The sequence below is a fragment of the Pyrenophora tritici-repentis genome, chromosome 3 (genome assembly GCF_003171515.1).
Source record: "Pyrenophora tritici-repentis strain M4 chromosome 3, whole genome shotgun sequence".
Classification (NCBI taxonomy): domain Eukaryota; kingdom Fungi; phylum Ascomycota; class Dothideomycetes; order Pleosporales; family Pleosporaceae; genus Pyrenophora; species Pyrenophora tritici-repentis.
Window position 1 is genome coordinate 2,995,016 of NC_089392.1, and position 18,467 is coordinate 3,013,482.

The 18,467-nt window shown below is 50.5% G+C and overlaps 8 protein-coding genes across 8 annotated transcripts; 4 read left to right on the top strand and 4 right to left on the bottom strand.

The window, feature by feature from the left end:
- Nucleotides 1-1,366: 1,366 nt before the first annotated feature.
- Nucleotides 1,367-1,798, bottom strand: PtrM4_085240 (uncharacterized protein; the record flags this gene model as incomplete). The annotated part of the gene is made up of 1 exon (XM_001940201.1): nucleotides 1,367-1,798. The coding sequence occupies one exon, from the start codon at nucleotides 1,796-1,798 to the stop codon at nucleotides 1,367-1,369; it is 432 nt and encodes a 143-aa protein (XP_001940236.1).
- Nucleotides 1,799-2,388: 590 nt separating this feature from the next.
- On the top strand, nucleotides 2,389-4,068 carry PtrM4_085250 (PpiB, Peptidyl-prolyl cis-trans isomerase (rotamase); the record flags this gene model as incomplete). The annotated part of the gene is made up of 1 exon (XM_001940200.1): nucleotides 2,389-4,068. The coding sequence occupies one exon, from the start codon at nucleotides 2,389-2,391 to the stop codon at nucleotides 4,066-4,068; it is 1,680 nt and encodes a 559-aa protein (XP_001940235.1).
- Nucleotides 4,069-4,717: 649 nt separating this feature from the next.
- On the top strand, nucleotides 4,718-5,826 carry PtrM4_085260 (AdhP, Zn-dependent alcohol dehydrogenase; the record flags this gene model as incomplete). The annotated part of the gene is made up of 2 exons (XM_001940199.1): nucleotides 4,718-5,096; nucleotides 5,177-5,826. The coding sequence occupies 2 exons, from the start codon at nucleotides 4,718-4,720 to the stop codon at nucleotides 5,824-5,826; spliced, it is 1,029 nt and encodes a 342-aa protein (XP_001940234.1).
- Nucleotides 5,827-7,362: 1,536 nt separating this feature from the next.
- On the top strand, nucleotides 7,363-8,130 carry PtrM4_085270 (Mucin multi-domain protein; the record flags this gene model as incomplete). The annotated part of the gene is made up of 1 exon (XM_066106664.1): nucleotides 7,363-8,130. The coding sequence occupies one exon, from the start codon at nucleotides 7,363-7,365 to the stop codon at nucleotides 8,128-8,130; it is 768 nt and encodes a 255-aa protein (XP_065963602.1).
- A 556-nt stretch (nucleotides 8,131-8,686) lies between these two features.
- On the top strand, nucleotides 8,687-10,211 carry PtrM4_085280 (uncharacterized protein; the record flags this gene model as incomplete). Its single annotated transcript, XM_066106665.1, has 3 exons — nucleotides 8,687-8,728; nucleotides 8,871-10,022; nucleotides 10,107-10,211. 3 exons carry the CDS (start codon nucleotides 8,687-8,689, stop codon nucleotides 10,209-10,211), a joined length of 1,299 nt encoding a protein of 432 aa, XP_065963603.1.
- Nucleotides 10,212-10,295: 84 nt separating this feature from the next.
- On the bottom strand, nucleotides 10,296-10,979 carry PtrM4_085290 (uncharacterized protein; the record flags this gene model as incomplete). Its single annotated transcript, XM_066106666.1, has 1 exon — nucleotides 10,296-10,979. One exon carries the CDS (start codon nucleotides 10,977-10,979, stop codon nucleotides 10,296-10,298), a length of 684 nt encoding a protein of 227 aa, XP_065963604.1.
- Nucleotides 10,980-14,426: 3,447 nt separating this feature from the next.
- Nucleotides 14,427-15,975, bottom strand: PtrM4_085300 (S-(hydroxymethyl)glutathione dehydrogenase; the record flags this gene model as incomplete). The annotated part of the gene is made up of 5 exons (XM_066106667.1): nucleotides 14,427-15,291; nucleotides 15,342-15,477; nucleotides 15,537-15,651; nucleotides 15,858-15,872; nucleotides 15,952-15,975. 5 exons carry the CDS (start codon nucleotides 15,973-15,975, stop codon nucleotides 14,427-14,429), a joined length of 1,155 nt encoding a protein of 384 aa, XP_065963605.1.
- A 649-nt stretch (nucleotides 15,976-16,624) lies between these two features.
- PtrM4_085310 (AhpC-TSA-2 domain containing protein) lies at nucleotides 16,625-17,711 on the bottom strand (the record flags this gene model as incomplete). The annotated part of the gene is made up of 2 exons (XM_001940196.2): nucleotides 16,625-17,263; nucleotides 17,322-17,711. The coding sequence occupies 2 exons, from the start codon at nucleotides 17,709-17,711 to the stop codon at nucleotides 16,625-16,627; spliced, it is 1,029 nt and encodes a 342-aa protein (XP_001940231.1).
- Between the last annotated feature and the right edge of the window lie 756 nt (nucleotides 17,712-18,467).

An 18,467-nucleotide genomic window follows, 5' to 3' on the forward strand; every position in this document is an offset into this window, starting at 1 on the left:
GAGCCACGCCTATTGATCGGTAACGACATAAGATATCGAAGCCGATCATTCAAAAGACACAGCCAGCTGCAGGGCACGCGAGTGTGGCAGAGTGAGGATAAAAAGCAGGGGCGCTTGTGGCTTGCTCGAAGATGTTCGGATGTGGTGCTTCCGCTCATAGAACCGGGTCCGTAATCTCGGGTGAGTACCTCTGAAGTGGACAAAACTACATCTTACGGGAGGCTCATCTGAAACCAATGAAGCTAAGTAAAAAAGGAACGCAAGGGGACATGCGCCATTGATTTCATATAATAGGGGTTACGAGCAGGTACGCCGATAATATAGAATATAGTGAGACCATCTATACATGACTAGGTGGAGAGCGTGTGATGGAGGGTTAACAGCTGTCGTGGCTGAAAGCGTGATGACGCCTCCCCCCACTAAAGGCATCGTCTAAGCCTAGACAGGATGCGCTAGCACAGCCTCCGGCCACGCTCCTTGCTTCTCGACGGTCTTTCTCGTCGAAACCACTCCACGTATACATGATCCAGATTGCCACCACTTTTCTAGATACACACCATAGAGCCTTTAAGCATGCCGCCGACTGTTTGCGTCGCCGACCTGTTCCCTCAACAGTACAACTCTAGATGTAGTGGTGAAAGAAGACGCAACACTTGCTTTCTGCATGCTTTTCTTTGCGGATTTGCTTAGTACCCACCACGAAGTTTTCGATATCAGAAAAAATGAATATAATTAGCAACTCTACGAAAAGCCTTCTTGCGCCTCTAGTCAGCCATGCACAAGGTGATTGCCAGACATCGGTATCCCTTGCCGACGCGTGGTTGCTACGCCTGGTGCTACGGCCTCGGATACCACGTTTTGTGCGGGCGCACAACATGCTGTGTACACAGGATCTGCGCGATTCCCACTTTATCTGATGCAGTTTGATAGAGAAGCTATAAATTGTCATGGGATTTGATATCGTTAATCGGTAAATATGTAGATGTCGGTCGGCCAGTGAAGACTGCCAAAAGTTTCGGCTCGGCTCGGGGTATTTGCACACTCTGTTCGACTGACCACACTATCGATCTATGCGGTGTCACTTTGGAATATGGAAATGCATAGAAAATCAAATCGCCGGCCCAAGTATCGAATCACGACAAGGAGCTTGTAAAGCTTGCCGACTGGCTCATCAAGGTAGTGCAACTCCCCAGCATTGTCTCGAGCAGCTGCCACGGGACGCGGATCTCAACGCATGTGTCACCTGTATTAGAGCTTCCACGCATTGCAAAGGCTTTTCCACGATTAATCAAATTTGAGACGATCAGAGCCACTATGGAAGTCCTGCACTAGCAATCTCTAAAGCAGTGCTGTAGTTTCGATCTAGCTATACATCCGACTGTTCACCAGGCTCATCTACTTCTGGTACCCCAGACTCGTTCGCCCCTGGTCTGCTAGACTCATCTGTCTCTGAGGTGTTAAAGCCAGCATTTTCAAGAGCCTGACCGACTTCCTCTTTCCAATCGGAAATCAGTTCATCAACTCCTTTCTGTTTATCTCCCAAAAACTTCTCACGTTGCTCCCAAGGTCGATCCGAGAATTCAGTCCAACCTGTCTCAAGATTCCCTTGGAAAGAACCCAGCTCCACACCTTTTGTAGAGCAGTTGTTCAGTAGTCCGGTTAGGATGGTTTCGTTCTCAGATATTTCCTGTAGTAAAGGAGCTGCCGCTGAGGTATTTTGTATTTGCTCTTTCCAACGGTCGCATGCGAGCATCCAGCCTTGAAGCATACCAATGGACCTGCCGATATGGATCCGCATGTTGACTATGTCATGCTGTACATCGAAATATTCTCGGTCTTGGCGTATTCGGCGGGTGCGTTCCGATAACTGAGCTAAAGTAGACAACATGATTCAAGAGTATGATGAGAGAGGAGAGTGAAAATGTTTGGATATGATGCGTATTAATATATGCGGATATTATTGATTGTTGTTTGCTACTTGCTGTCATGGGCACAGATGTTCAGATTTGGTCTGAGGTCATCTGCTTATTGTCAGTATGGAGTCTTCGTTCCCCGTCGTTTGCTTTGTCATATACCTCCAGGATGAAATTCATCAGCTTACCACTGTTCATCTTAGTTTGAATTGAGACAGGGTATGGCATTTCTCTCGAGATTTTGTTCTTTGAATCAAGTTCATTTAATTATATCAATATGTACTATCGTTACTCTATGTGATAGATTGGTAGCAATCTGAAGGTTGTTAGGGCGAAGCCTGAAGCGTGGTGAAATGGTGGTAGTGAGAAGGCCGAGGTAGTGGTTTCGCGCTAAGTTAGATCGGCCAAAAGTTGGCGGCGCGTCATCTCTGCTCACATTTCCAACCCTTTGCGCCTCTGCTCAACACGACTCGACATGGGCAAGGGAACCGACAAACTCTACATTACCCACTCGGAGTGGTCGTCCTCGGACGCCTTTGGCAACGCGCGCGGCGCCAACAGCTCAAATAGGATCTCTGCTGCCGGCCTCTCGTCGACGTTCAAGCGCCTGCCCTTCAATTACTGCGCCGTCTCGCTGCAGCCCTTCACAGACCCCGTATGCACGGCGTCGGGTACCATCTTTGATCTTACCCATATTCTCACCTGGCTGTCGAAACACCCGGACACAAACCCTGTCGATGGAACACTATTGAAGCGCGCCGACCTCATTACACTCAACTTCACCAAGAACGAAGACGGCGAATATGTAGACCCAGTGACGTACAAGGTCTTTACAGACAACACGCACATTGTTGCGCTGAAGAAGAGCGGCAACGTGTTTGCATGGGACACTGTGGAAAGGCTGAACATCAAAGCGAAGAACTGGCAGGACCTGGTTAGCGATGACGAGTTTACGCGCAAGGACATCATAACACTCCAAGATCCGCAGAGTGTCGAATCCAGAGATTTCAGCTCATTCAAGCACGTCAAGGATGGAGATACTGTTGTGGCCGAGGCAGACAGCGGTGTGAACAAGGAGGCGCTGGGCAACGCGGCCAAGATTCTCAAGGCGAAGGAAGCTGTCGCAAAAGCGCGTGAAGCCAGAAAACGAGGCACAAATGCATCCAAAGCCCTTGCAAACGTCCCCAAAAATGGCGCCGCAGCGTCGACCATGGCAGCGCCCAAGAAACCCGCCTACAACGCGGCCGTCTATACCTCTGGTAAAGCTGCGGCATCCTTCACGTCGACCGGCGTCACACCACATACCTCGGGCGAACGCGCCCTCCTCTCCGATGAAGACTACATGCTCAAGCCGAAGCGTGTCAAGAACAAGGGTTACGCGCGCATATCCACCTCTCTTGGCGATCTCAACATTGAACTTCTTCCCGAATATGCACCGCGCGCAGTATGGAACTTTGTGAAGCTAGCACAAAAGGGATACTACAGCCACACCATCTTCCACCGAAATATCAAAGGCTTCATGATACAGGGTGGGGACCCCACAGGCACAGGAAGAGGCGGCCAGAGCATATGGGGCAAGCCTTTTGAAGACGAGTTCGAGGGTCCGGAGAGGCATAACGCGAGAGGAGTATTGAGCATGGCAAATAAGGGCAAGGGTACCAATACGAGCCAGTTCTTCATCACGTACCGCGCGGTACCGCATCTCGACCGCAAACACACAATTTTCGCACGAGTAGTAGGCGGACTGGACACCACCTTGCGCTCCATGGAGATTGCAGAAGTCGGTGAGAAGGACAAACCAGTCGATGATATTGAAATTCTGGATATATCCGTCTTCGTAGACCCCTTCGAGGAGTGGCAGAAAGAGCGCAAAGACAAGGAAAACAAAGAACTAGAAGCCGAAGAGATCAAGAGGCAGGGTGGCATTGCTGACGATAAGACAACTTGGACGGGCAAGCGCATACGTGCAGATGGCACAGTTGACAACAGCAGCGGGGAAGGCCTGGGCGTAGGCAAGTACCTCCAAGCCGCGAAACAGGAGATACAAAACCAGGGTGATGATGAGATAATCGGCTACGTGGATGAAGAGGAGGATGTGGCGCCCGTCAAGAAGAAAGCCAAGACTGGTGGCTTTGGTAACTTTGATGCCTGGTAATGCTTCACGGACCAGGACTTTGGTAGCATGCTACAAATGATACCCCACGATGTCTTTTCGGATCCAACATGCGAGGCCAAGCAAATATCACCGTTGAGCAGCCAATGAGACGCGAACAAGTCCGCCGAGTATGCATCACATCAGCTGCGGAAGCTGACTATTCGAAAGAGTATGTTAGGCAACAATTCACGGCATGCGGAATTACTGCTCTTGACTCCGTCGGCGATAATGTAAAGCCTAAGGCATTACACGAGGCGGCATGAGAACAGTAAGCCCAGCCCAATGAGCGCGAGGGTGGCGGGCTGAGAGCTGCCGAAAGGATTGCATAGACGATGATGCATAATGTAGATAATCGCTGGGGGTCGTAGGCTCATATCCTATCATATCCCGAGCGCATTGCTTATACATCGGTGACGTACATGTAGTCGCCTGTGACTACAAAGCGGGGAGCATACCGATAACAACAATGATGTTGTAAACTGATGGTGGGTGTAGATAAACAAAGAGGCTCACGCCTGACTATGACGATTGCCTCCCGCAGTTAAATACTGAGAATATCCTCACCATCTGTGGTTGTTGGCACTTGCATAACATCGTTGCTTTTCTTACTTGTCCATAGTAACACACTCTTAACCTAGCCAACACAACCATGCCTTCAGACATGCCCTCTACTTGTCGTGCGGTGGTATTAGAGAAAGTCGGCGCACCTTGGACTATCAAGGAAGTCCCTGTCTCCAAGCCCGAGTCCGGCGAGGTCTTGGTTAAAGTACTTGCCTGCGGTGTCTGCCACTCGGACAGCTTCCTTCATCAGGGCCACCTCGGAGATAAGGTGTTCCCCCGTGTTCCTGGGCATGAGGTGATTGGGACGGTGATTGCCGTTGGCGATGGGGAGAAGAAGTGGAAGGTTGGGGATCGCGTTGGAGGAGGGTGGCATGGCGGACATGACGGGCTATGCAAGGCGTGCAATCGCGGTCTGTTCCAGATGTGTGAGAATGAGCTTATCAACGGAGTTAGCAGGGACGGCGGATGTAAGTCTTTGGTTCCCGGTTCCCACTTATGCACACGCTTGAAGTTTACGTTTACGAGAACATGGCTGATGCGGGTCTAGACGCTGAATATTGTACCCTCCGCAGCGAGGCTGCAGTACGTATTCCGGCCGATGCGGATCCGGCTGAATACGCGCCTCTACTGTGTGCTGGCGTAACAGTTTTCAATGGCATACGCAACATGCACATTCAGCAAGGCGATACTGTCGCTATCCAGGGTCTTGGTGGGCTCGGTCATTTGGCGCTCCAATACGCACGTAAAATGGGCTACCGCACCGTTGCACTTTCTTCATCTGCCGACAAGAAAGACTTCGCGTTCCAATTGGGAGCAACTGATTACATCGATACGTCCAAGGAGAGTGCGGCAGATGGGCTCCAGAAGATGGGTGGGGCAAGCCTCATTGTCGTCACAGCGCCCAACCCCGAGATCATAGGTCCATTAGTCAACGGCCTAGGCCCACTAGGCAAACTACTTGTTCTCGCACCCGTGGGTGACGTGCCGATCAATACGGTTAGCCTGGTTATGGGAGGACGCTCGGTTCACGGGTGGCCGTCTGGCCACGGACTCGATAGCGAAGAGGCGATTGATTTTGCAGAGAAGCAAGGTGTAAAGTGCATGATTGAAAAGTTTCCGTTCGACAAGGTGGAGGATGCTGTACAGCACATGCAGAGTGGCAAAGTGAGATTCAGGAGTGTCATCGTCATGGAATAATGGAACAGTCTACCGTCTAGGCTGAGATTCTGGGCTGGAACAGGTTCAGTAGTAGTTTGGATGATGGAAACATTGAGCAGAACCTTACAAGGCTGGAATGAGACCAGGATGAAGCTTGCCAGAACAGAAGTGACAGCAAACTATAATCCACACAATAAGGAAACAGTGAAACGGTTGTTGTTCATGCAATGTGTCGTACCGGATTGACCATTTGGTCTAGCTAAATGGCGGAAGTTCGGGATGAAGGAAGTCGTTCGCCATGAGCGGGCGCGGGTATCGAGAGGCTCAAGCAGCATCCGCCAAGGCGTCTCTGGTACAGTGTATTTCCTATGAGCATGGCAAAGCCAAGACAAACAAGACACACAGCATTGCCGCCGAGAAAGCTAAGTATTTGCATTGCACTGTCACCCACTCTGGGCAAGCCCCACGTGAGAACGCACGCAGGCCTCAGCCACGCAGCCGCCAGCAGGCTTCGCGCCCGGAGCCGCCGAGCTTTAATATATGGCTGCGCGATACGTATCTCTCACTAATAGCTCCTGTACGACTCCGCGTACCTGCATCTGAAGCGCGGTCGCGACATGTAACGCTTGCACTGCATCGCTGGGCCAATGAGTGAACCAAGGGCGCGGCGTGCACTAACGCTGGCAAGCTCCGTTGTTTCAGAAAGTGAAATGTCGGCCATTCGCGACACTAACACAGGGTCTGCCGGTCCCGAAGTGAACCTGCCAATTGCTCTGCAGAATTGCAAAGGATTAGTCGACGGGGTAAGAAGGTGGGTGATGAGGCAAGGCTGGCGTTCCTTGTAGATCTGGCTTAAGATGTACCGCGTCCCCGCTGCAGGGCCGCGCGAACGAGCCTTGGTTGTTGACCGACTACACCATCAACAGCTCTCTCCTTTCTGCTGCTTCTTGTGCTCTTTCTTTTTCCTTCTTTTGCATCAACACTCTTGCATAACGCTGCGCGTCCTATTTTTAACCCTCGTTTTCGACAAGTACCGCTCCTTGCAGGCCCGGCGCCAGAAAACAAACGTTTAGGCTTCGGTGTCATCATTCACTTCCTTTTACAAACGTCGTTCGAGAAACGCTTTGTTTATTTGGTACTAGTTATACCTTTGTCCTCACAGTCACACTGCCGTGTCAGAAGATTCTTTTCTTACCTGAATCGCACCGTCCGAGTGTGGGCGTAACACCACTGTCGGGAACGCTTGACAGGAAAAGGGTCCGAAATTGGTTGTCCACAGCAACGCGCTAGATTCAGCCATCGCAGCCTCACATCAATCCAACATTCCGGTACGATTATTTGAGATCGACTTTCCAATCTGTACACAACGCAAACGGCCCGCCAGTCTCGAAAACGTCATACCATACATTCAAACACCAGTCGTCTCAGCACACCCGGAAGATCTCCTTGCCTTTGCAAGGACGCCCAAGCTTGGGGAAATAAGCCGCTTGTACATTGGCATTAGGAGCTTGCACGGCTATCTTTCAGCCTTGGGTTCATCAACCTTCTCTTCACATTCCCACACAAAACCTTACCATGCTGCCCACATCATTACGCGCAGCCGTGCTGGCTCTCGCCTTTGCATGCAGCACAGAAGCAGCAACCGTTTCTCTTGCATCTTTCATCCCACGGATCGATAACCTACCCACAGCCTGCAACACTGTCTATAGAACAGATATCTCCGGATGTACCGCCGATGACTTCAAGCCTGGCGCAACATGCACAGATGCATGCGTGCAGGGTCTCTCCAAGATTGGCGCGAGCGTGAGCGACAAGTGTGCAGGTGTAGATGCCGGCGAGTTAAGCATCATCGGAGTGTTCCAGAATGGCTTGGGCATTCAGAGTCTTTGTCCAGGCGTCACAATTCCCGCCATCAGCTCAAGTGGCGCGAAACCAAGTACGAAGAGTTCGACCGGGGCCACGACTACACAGGCGCCATTGCGTACAACTCTCACAAGCTCGGCAAGTACAGTAACATCGACTACGTCAAGTTCAACCGACGATGGAGATGGGGATGGAGATGATGATTCGACAAGCTCAGCGCCTGCACCAACATCGACTGCAGATTTGACCCTGGACCCCAACACGAGCGCGGTACCGCCAGCATCCACTGCGCAAGCTGGATCGTCGTCATCAGATTCAACGCCAACCAGCGCGCCCAACGCCCAATTATCAAACTCGGACTCGGGCGGTGGGTCACCCTTTGACGTTGTAGCCACTGGTTCGTCTTCTCAACGAGAAACATTCGGCACAGCAGCGGTAGCCCTATTCGCAACAACATTCTTATTTGTCATGTGCGCATGATTGCGCTGCAGCGTTTGTTTCTTTTGTTTCTGCATGGCTCATGTGGCTCACGACATGGCGTTTGGGATTTGCATGTTTGTACTATATACCCGCATTGGTGGAACGATCAGAGGACGATGATCGGAACATGACAGCCAGCTGAGCATGTCAGTGATAGTGGCAAAATACTCGTGTATATGCCAAGGAGAAGAGGCAATGTCTAATGTACCGTGTACATAGCAAGCAAGGGGGGCACCCATGGGCGAGTGTAATGTGATTATGAATTAAATGCACAGCCATAGTACCGCCTCAGGCCACAACTTGGCGTCTACTTTACCTGCTTCACCGATACATTGATTGTTTTCACACTACTTGCTTGAAGTTTATGCATCACAAGCCCACGTGCGGGCTTTCGGGGATACGACGACACCGACTAAGTACTAACATCATCATCCCTGCGAGGTAAGCGAGTCCCGGAAGCCTAGACGTAATCGACCTTTTCTTGTGGTTGCACTCTTCCTCAGCCCTCAGCCCTCAGCTAACCTGGCCCCACCATGCAGGAGCACAGTCGGGGACCATGAGGAGAACATTATTGTTGTGTTTCATCCACGGCTTCAAGGTATGTTGTGTTTGTGATGGTGTATTTGATCAACTACGTCATCGCGGGGCCACAGCACCATGTCTCGGCCCGGCCGCTGCCCCGTCCGAGAGTAACAGAGGCGAGATGAAGGATAAGAGCAATGCTAATGGCGCATTCATAGGGCGGAGACGAAACGTTCCGAACATTTCCCAGTCATGTGAAGGCGCTGCTGCAGCACGCCCTGCCAAAGGTCACCGTCCTGGCCATTACCTATCCACAGTTCGAGACGCGAGGCGACTTGCACGAGTGCGTTGGCCGCTTCAAAGAATGGCTACAGAATAAAGTCATAGACCTCGAGGTCGCCAATTCGACGCCTTCGCCTACAGTCGACCCTTCTGTGCGCACCATCCTCGTCGGTCATTCCATGGGCGGCATCGTTGCGGCTGAGACACTTCTCTCTATTCTTGCCGACCAGCCCATTCACTCGCAGTCGAATTCGCAGACGGCGGCAGGATCCACGGGCTCGCTATCTGACCACTCGACGCTTATGTTCCCGTATATACAGGGCATTCTCGCCTTTGACACACCATACTTGGGTATAGCGCCAGGCGTGGTTGCACACGGCGCGGAGAAGCATTGGAATACAGCGAGCTCGGCGTATTCAGCCTATAACAGTCTCGCAGATGCTTTCGGATGGGGCGCTAAGGATACTGCATCGGGTGCCGTCGATACAAGTAAGATGCTTCCTGCGCCCTCGGCATCTTCCACCGCAGACGTGGCATCGGCACCACTGTGGCAGAGATACGGCAAAGTGGCCATGTTTGCTGGAGCTGCGGGTGCGATAGCAGCAGGTGGTGCAGCAGCCTATATGAAGAAGGATCAGATCACCCAAGGCGTAACGTGGGCAACATCGCATTTGGAATTCGTCGGAGTCCTGGCCCGTCCCGAGGAGATGCGGAAGCGACTAGAGAAGATTGTGAAGATTACCACGACCCAGGACCTCGGTTTCTGTAACATGTACACCACCCTCGGCCATGCGGTAAACAGCGAAAACAAGGAACACGGTTGGACCGGAAAGGTCGCCGGAAAGGACCGTACCTTTTGCAATCTACCCAAGGGGTCGCTCAAGAATTACTTCATGCCCGCCGTCAACGACAAAGCTACGGCAGAAACCTGGGCTCACATGTCCATGTTCGAACCCCGTAACAACCCAGGCTACTACACATTAAGCGAGACAGCCAAGGAGAAGATTATCGAGTGGACCGAATCGACCGACTGGTACGAAGAGAGCGAGGGCCCATTGACGGGCGAGGTGGGCGAAGAAGCAGAGATTGTAGAGCGCCAAGAGGTGGATGAGCAGATGCAGAAGGAGGCGGACAGGAAGCAGGCTGAGGAGGAGGAAGAGGCAAGAAATAAGGGAGATATTGATGCATTGGAAGTGGACGGCGGGTTTGTGGATCTGAAAAAGGGAGCTGAGGCTGCCGAGTGGGAGGATGAAGCGAATAAGAGAAAGGAGCTGTGAAGGAGTGTAGTATACGCTTTTATCCTACGACTTATAAAGTACGGAAAGCTGGTCAAGTGTGAAGAGATGCTGAAACTTGTAATCCTAGTCCAAAATAACATGGAAGGTTCTCAAATACGTGTCAGCTGAATACAACGAAATGCTCTGGATAACCGTTACCCACTCACGGTCGCCTGGCTGGATAAGGTCAGGTCGAGTACGTCTCTTGGAACCTGTGACGACTTTCATGGACCCGATAACGCCTATCTGGAAGCCTGTCTCGTTAAAGTTGTGGATGTCCTTGTCGAGGATGCCATACTTGGCTATGGTCTCTTCAACCAGCTTAAAGCACGCGCTAATCACCTCTGGGTCTTCCTGCAGCACTCTCTGCCTATCCTTTGGGCGATTGAATGATATCTTAATCTTATCTGAACGCGTTACGAAGCGCGTAGTCCACTTCTTGCCAACAGGCTTCCTACCACGAGCACTCATAAGTTTATTAACCATATCTTCCACCTCGCACAGCTGGGGCGCAAATCCTCGCGAATTAAGGTTAAGAATATACTGGACAAGCGTCTGCTCTTCGGTAAGAGTGAGATTATGGCGGGGGTTGCGTAAATCTGGTTTTGAGCAAATTCCGTTATATCGGTCAATTAACGTAGACTTTGGGATTTTAAAGGCTTTAGCAGCGCGTCGGAGGCTTGAAAATTCGTTATTCTTATATTTAAGAAGAGCTAAATCAATTTTACCCTCTTGATTAGTTGTATTCGCATGTCGTTGTTGGGGCATAGTGTGAGAAAGATAGTTAGGGTGGTCTTGGCAAAACTGTCTGGGTCGATGGGGTTGTCCGGGTCGATGATCAACTACGTTGTATGGTTTTGATTTTAGGTAGACATGGTATAAGGTAGAGTAGAAGAAGGAGAGGAGAAGAAGAGGATGAGGATGGGAAGATATAGAACCTGCCAAGGTCTCATTTATAAACTAGATATTTTCAGGGCGGGAGGAGAGACGCATTTATCGTGTTCTTCTCTTCTTTTAGTAAGAAAAAAGAACGGAAGAGCAGACATTAAACGGTTTATCGGGGCTTTTGTTATAGCAGGAGAGCATTTTGGGTCAGAAAGGAGAATAGGAAGGAAGAAAGGAGGAAGAGCCATATTACTCGATTGTGAGTGCTTTCTTGTAAATCAGATATAATTTTGAGAAAGAGGAGACACATATGCTAGAGCGTCTGTGCCTTTTAGTAAGAAAGAGAAGCGGAAGAGAAGACATGATAAGTTTATATCGTAATTTTCATATAGAGAACCTCCAAGGTAGAGCAGAGAAGTATTAAAAGCAAAATAGGGAAGAAAAACCATACTATCGTCCACTGTTCATTTTGGTAATACTAGCTTTTTGAGAAAGAGGTAAGACACACATGGTCATGGTGGTGGAATGTTTTAATTAAGAAGAAAGGGCAGGAAAGCAGACATGTGTTGGAGAATGTCAACTTTTAGAATTGAGATCATTTTTAGGCGCAATGTTGTGGAGAGAAGAAGAGTAGAGAAGCAGAAAAGTAGAGTGCTTTTATACCGTTAGAACTAGCGCCTCCACGGAAACCAGGGAAACATGGGCCAGTCAAGATAGATTTTAGATTTAGAAATTGTTTTAGAGCGCTGTATGTAGATAGAGGCAAGGGGAGAAAACATAGATGCCATTTTCACCTTTTTAAACCAGCTGTCCTTTTCACAAAAACAAAAAACCACACACAAATTGGCATTGAAAGATTTTAGTAACTGTCGGATCGTGAGTATCGGTAGAGACGTCGGCTGCTTGACACTTCGGCCCGACTTCGGCCCGACTTCGGCCCACCTTGCGCAGAGCTTAGGTATACCTTCGTAGCAGCTATGTTCGTAGACAATCAATCAGAATCACCGAACAGAATGCATTCCTATTTATCGTTATTTCCCTTTACGCACTTAGTGCAAAGCCAACCAACAGTAACAGTTGTTTTTAAGCATTTTTGAGGTAGAGGAGGGGAAGGGAAGCCATAAGTCTGAAGTAGTTAACGTTTAGGAAGAAAAGACACACATGTCCCAAGACGACACGCTATTTTAGAAGCCCATCTTTTTTATAAGGAATTGGTGGAATAGAAGAGGAGAGACAGCATAGAGAGAGGCTTATATACGCACTCTCCGTCCTCTTCTCTAGGGAGAGACGCGGGAAAGAAAACATATAGGTCCTTAACCTTGGTATTGTACGCAATGTTTTGACGGAGGGAAAAGCTCATAGCCTCAGAGTTGGAGGTTTTTTGTTCCACAAGGTGCTCCGCATATGCGACGCAAACGCTTTAGTTTTTATAGGAGAAACATGGAAAACTTTTTGCAGTAAAGATTTTAGAGCCCACAGGAAAGGGGAGAAAAGGGCTGGACATGGGAACATCCAAATGCTGATTTATTACCGCACCGCATTTGGTGGTGTAAAGCGACAACGAGAAAGAGGGACAGACGCTCCCGGGAAAAGTTTTTATACGCGAGCAGTCGAGACCGCAGAACAAACCCCATGACTTGGTTGTCCTGTATTTTTGATAGCATGTAAACAAAAGCAGAGATACCCAGCATGTTACGTACTTCTGCAGGTTTTCAGAACAACAATCTCCAGCTAGAGGAACCGTCCTCGGTGTTGTTCAACGTTTTCACCTCCTCTCCAGCGGCATAGTCAATCAGTACGTCCTTTTTTGCGCAACATGCGACCTTGTTGTTATCATTTTAGTCGCTTCTCCACACATAAGAACATGATTGAAGTTGTTTTTGCGGGCGACAAGGACACGGTCATATCGCCGTGCTCTGGCATGTTTTGGAAATCGAGGTTGAATGGTGTTGATAGAGGAGAAGCGATGAGGAGACAGAAACGTTTAGAGTAGGGGATTTAATATGTGTGGGGTGTTTGGCGAAAGCCATTTGGGACATAGAGGATTGTTTCAAGTAGGTCTGACAGTGAGGTAGACAAGAGGTCTCAAACATGTGGGTCCAACTCTTGGTTTTGATACCAGGGGAGAGACGCCGTCATTTTATTGTTCGCGGTTGATTTTAAGTCACCGGGTTTGTATTTTTAGTGTTCGAGAACGAGAAAAGAGGAAAAAGAGGAGCATAGTATGTAGAGGGTATGAGTTTTCACATCGTGCGTTTCACTTCACACGTACGGAATCATGTACGGCTGTAAACAGCAGAACACACTTCCATGGGCAAGGACTTTTTCGGTTTAGAAAGAACAAGTATTTTTTTTTAAAGAAAAGGTAGTTTTACACACTTCAGCTACTCCCACAGCATCCACGTTCACAGCTTTTGGAAATACGCACTTTACAAACACGTACACGCGAGCAGGAAGGAGAAACCCTCCCGTTAACCTCCATCCGTAGTCTTTTTGAAAACCATAACCCTAGCCAAACAAGTGCACAAGAAGATCAGAGCCAAGTCATCGATGACAGCAGCTTTCAATTTCAGAACGCGTAATTTTAGACTAAAGGACTATGTGGTGAAAAAAAGGAAAGACTCCAAGTGTTTTGGCAAAAGTAGGCCGTGAAAAGGCCAGGGAGAAAGCCATAAGATGGGCAGATTGCGATTTTAGAAATACAAATTTTGGAGTATTAATGTGTGCTGGAAGAAGGAGAAACACATCGTTTAACACATACAGAACCAATTTTCGCAATGCGGTCTGCGTAGTATATATGCGTAAAGAGGAAGCAGGAAATGTTTGGTGTGCAAGCATTTATATGCGTCCTGGCTAGCGGTGGATACTCCGCTATGACCATGTTCCCCGCCTTCTGCGTTGGCTGGTAGTCGCTGCATTCACACGTGTGCATCGGGTCATTTGCTTCACGTACCAGTGATACAGGTTCTGGGATGTGTGGCGCCGCTCTGGCATACCACCTTTCTTTGTCCTGTTCTATAGAGCTATTCGGCAGGAGTGATGCCTCGTCTCAAATAATTTCCAATCACTTTGCAATGGAAGTTCACGTTTCAGTTGTAGTTGATTGCACTTTTTAAAGTAGATACACACATCGAAACCCAAGCCAAAGTAACATCCAGGACCACATCAACGCCGACTCATGCCCATCACCCCTACAAACACCTCGTCATGCACCAACGCTCTAATCTCCAGCCGTGCACCGTGTATGGGAGTAGAACCAAGGAAAGTAAGAAATCGCTCAAAATACTAGAGTCTGGCTTTCGCACTTTGGTCTTGGGGGCCCGAGTGTAGTTATTCGCGCATGTTGACGACGCAGCGAATGCAGTCGCCAGCCTTCATGTCACCAAAGGCCTGGTTGATCTTGTCGAGTGGCTGTCGGTGAGTGATGAATTCGTCGACCTTGAGGTCGCCCTTCATGTAGTCGGACACGAGGCCGGGGAGTTGGGTGCGGCCCTTGACACCACCGAAAGCGCATCCTTTCCAGACACGGCCAGTAACGAGCTGGAACGGGCGAGTGGAGATCTCTTGGCCAGCAGCTGCGACACCAATGATGATGGACTCTCCCCAACCCTTGTGGCAGGCCTCGAGAGCGGCGCGCATGACATTGACGTTGCCTGTGCAGTCGAATGTGTAGTCGCAGCCGCCATCGGTCATCTCAATGAGCTTCTCCTGAATGCTCTGCTTGCCGAGCTTGGTAGGGTTGACAAAGTCGGTTGCGCCAAACTTCTTTGCCCACTCCTCCTTGGCGTCGTTGACATCGACTACAATGATCTTGCCAGCCTTGTTCTTGGCGGCTCCTTGGATGACTGATAGACCGACACAGCCAGCACCGAAGACGGCAATATTTGAGCCTGCCTCAACACCACCCTTTCCGGCAGTAATGACGGCAGCTCCGTAACCGGTGGTGATACCGCAGCCGAGCAAGCAAGTGCGATCCATGGGTGCGTTCTCGGTGATAGCGACGACTGAGATGTCTGCTACGACGGTGTATTGCGAGAAAGTGGAAGTGCCCATGAAGTGGAGAAGGTCCTTGCCTTTGCACCTGAAGCGCGATGTGCCGTCGGGCATGACACCCTTTCCTTGTGTGGCGCGAATCTTACCGCATAGGTTGGTCTTTCCGGATTTGCAGAACTTGCACTCCTTGCATTCTGGAGTGCTGTATATTGTTAGACAGTCTTCAGTACTTCTGTGGGTGGAATGGCGTACTATAGAGCGACGACGTGGTCACCGGGCTTCACATTGGTGACGCCCTCTCCAACTGACTCGACGTAACCAGCACCCTCGTGTCCAAGGACAATGGGGAAGGCACCCTCAGGGTCCTTGCCAGAAAGTGTGTAGGCATCTGTTGGTGTTAGAAACTACTACTGAAAACACATGGTGAGGGCTATAAGCTCAACATACCGGTATGGCAGACACCAGTGTAGTAGATCTGGATACGGACTTCGTGTGCTCTGGGGGGGAGGACCTCAATCTCCTCAACCGAGAGGTCCTTGCCGGCTTCCCAGGCAACAGCGGCCTATTCTCCTGTCAGCTCTGCTTGTTTCTGACGTCGTATGATTCCGTCTCCGTTTCGACATGGGACCCGCTGCTCCCGCTATGGACCGAGTTTCGCAAAGCTTCTGCGGGTCCGCATGCCAAGCTTCCCATGCGGTCATAGGAGTTGAGCGACAGAGATTGGAGGACGACGCGACTTGAGCACCTTGAGTACCACGCCGAACGTACCTTGCAGGTAATAGTCTACAAGAATGCTTGTTAGCCAATGATCATGGTCGAAATAGGCGGCAAAGTAGGTTGCGGGGTCGTGGGGCTTGCCTACCTTTCCAACAGTGTCTGCGGACATAGTGATTGTGGTTTGAATTGAAAGGGCTATCTCAAACGTGTACAAGGACTTCAATTAAATAGAAATCAGGCTGAGGGGAAGTACAAGCTACTCCGTACTGCGCGAGCGGCTCCGGTAGCTTTTATGTGAGCATGTGGGGTTGCGCCGATAGCACAGCGTCATTCTGCGACGCAGCCCCTCCATGCCCCTCATTCGCGGGCGCGGTTCGGTATACATCGCGCGATGCTCGCCCTTGAGGCTCAAACTCGTAGCTGGCTCGGAAAAGTCTGGTTGTCACGGCTTCTAGACGCGTTTGATGACTATTGGCCGTGCAAGACCGGGCATCTTAGCCACATGTGGAGAAGTGGCAGCTTCCCATGCCTCAATTGTTCTTCGGCAGTCGCGCTGCGGACCTACTTGCCGCTTTCGGATGATGTAAACGAAAGACTGATGTGTAGACCTACGCCATTCAGCAATCCATCTCGCACCGCGATACCACGCTTTCTTCACCTTGGTGGCGCCCGTGCCCTGATACTACTGGCATAATCATGCGTCTGGACCAAAGGACATGACACGTCCAGTAAGCATAATGTCTTGGTATAAAGCTAACCCTCATAATCGAACCCCTGCACCTCGCTCCAAAATGCTTCATACCTTTCGCCATAGCCGCTCAAGCCGTAGAGTGCCCTGCAAGTTGCTTAGGGTCCTCTTCTACAATCTTTTCCGGCGTTGCCGCCCTACTACCGTCTATCGAAGAGTCCTGGGTGCTCTTGCTCCTACTTCGAAGTCTTCCCCAACTCATGACCCTCTTCCGTTCTTTCTCCTGCCCTTTGACACCGTGACTCCACTTCCTCCGAATAGGCGGCCGTGTGCCATCCAGCCCGATCAAGTTCCTCAGTTCTGACACCTCGGCATGGCCTCGTGTAGTCTTCATTCTATGCGCCCATGTGCATTCTCCGTTCTCGAACATGAACTCTCCGCCAACCTGCTTAAAGTCGCCGCCCTTTAGCGCTTTTCTGCCTGTGCTGAGGCCTTGAAATATTGATTGAACCGAGTTGATGAGCAAGTGAGTTTGCATGTATTGGGGCTTCGAGCCGAGATTATAGGTGCGTGTCATACCCAAATGGTCGTAGAGCTTGCGCGTAGGTTCGGCGTAGATGGGGAAGGGACAGCCCGTGGCCTCAATGTACATGGGTATGAGATCGGGCCTGCCGCATCCGATGACAGTGATGGACGTAGGTGTGGGTAGCGCAAGGAGGTCTTCGGGCTTTACGGATGAAGCGAGCGTGCGGATGTATTCCTGACAGTTCTGCAGCCTGTCAGCCCTCGTTACCCGTACTTGGTACCCGTGTAACTGTAATACATACCCCACAGAAAAAGTGCCGTATGAAGATGATCAGCTGTCGTGACGCGACATGCGGTGCCTGGTAGATATCCTTGAACGGTGTGCTTTTGCCTTGGGCGTCCAGTATGAGGAAGTCGCCGACGGCGCTCAGGTCCTTTTGTGTCGGTATGTCGTTGTTGACATGGGCGGTACCCTCAAACTCTTCCTGCTCTTTCTGCAGGACAGGTGTCTGGCTCGAGGGTGAGAAGGGCGGAGTCGTGTTATCGGAGACATCCATCGAGGGCTTGGGGTCGGCCATGTGGTCGGATCGTGAATGTGGTGGTGAGGGTAGTTGTGTGGGTGCTGGTCGAGGTACTGAAGTCACAATGGGTGGAGGCACAGTCGCGGCCGTGTTACTATCTTGAGACTCCATGCTGAGCTGGCTATGGAAAGATAGGGTTGTTTCTACGCTCGGGCATCTAGGTATTATACCGCTTCAGCTCGTGGACGGAAGCAAGCTGGGCCGAGGCTAGAGGCTGTTACAGGATCGATCAGCAGCCGCGATACGGAGCAGCGTGTGTGAAGGAGGTAGTGTACAATCTGCAGCGTCAGCTTTCACTGCAGGAATGTACATGTCCAGGCGATAGATATTTCAACAGAAGAAACATCCGAAACATGCTACACTTGCGACACGCTCTGAGACACGTCGCCCAGGTACGAGCACATATACGTCAGCGGCTCTCCAGGCCTGCTGTTAGCTCCCGCTGTAGTGTCAGTGTATATGCGCGTCTGGAAAAACGCCATCCCTCCAGTATGTTTGGTCATCTGTTCTTTTCGCGAGCGTGGCTGCTATCCGATGTCTGAGTCATGGCTCAAGGCGTGCGCGGGTGTATTACGCTGTGCGGCTGCGGCCTGTGGAGATGTGATGCCCACCCTGTCTCACTGTCACGCTCTTGCGCAGGGTCTGGCGCTAACCGAACGTTCCTGAAAGGCGCGCGACCACCATTCATCCCATCACTAAAACATCACCATTAAGTTTCAGGGGACGTCTTTCCCAGTAATTCCATTCGCCATTCAATTTTGCTCTACCCAAGTGCACGACTGTCGTGCTATCATGCCTGGCCGCAGTGCCCTATTGGCCTAACCAATGTACACCTCAGCCCAAACGCTATCGTCATCATACGAACCA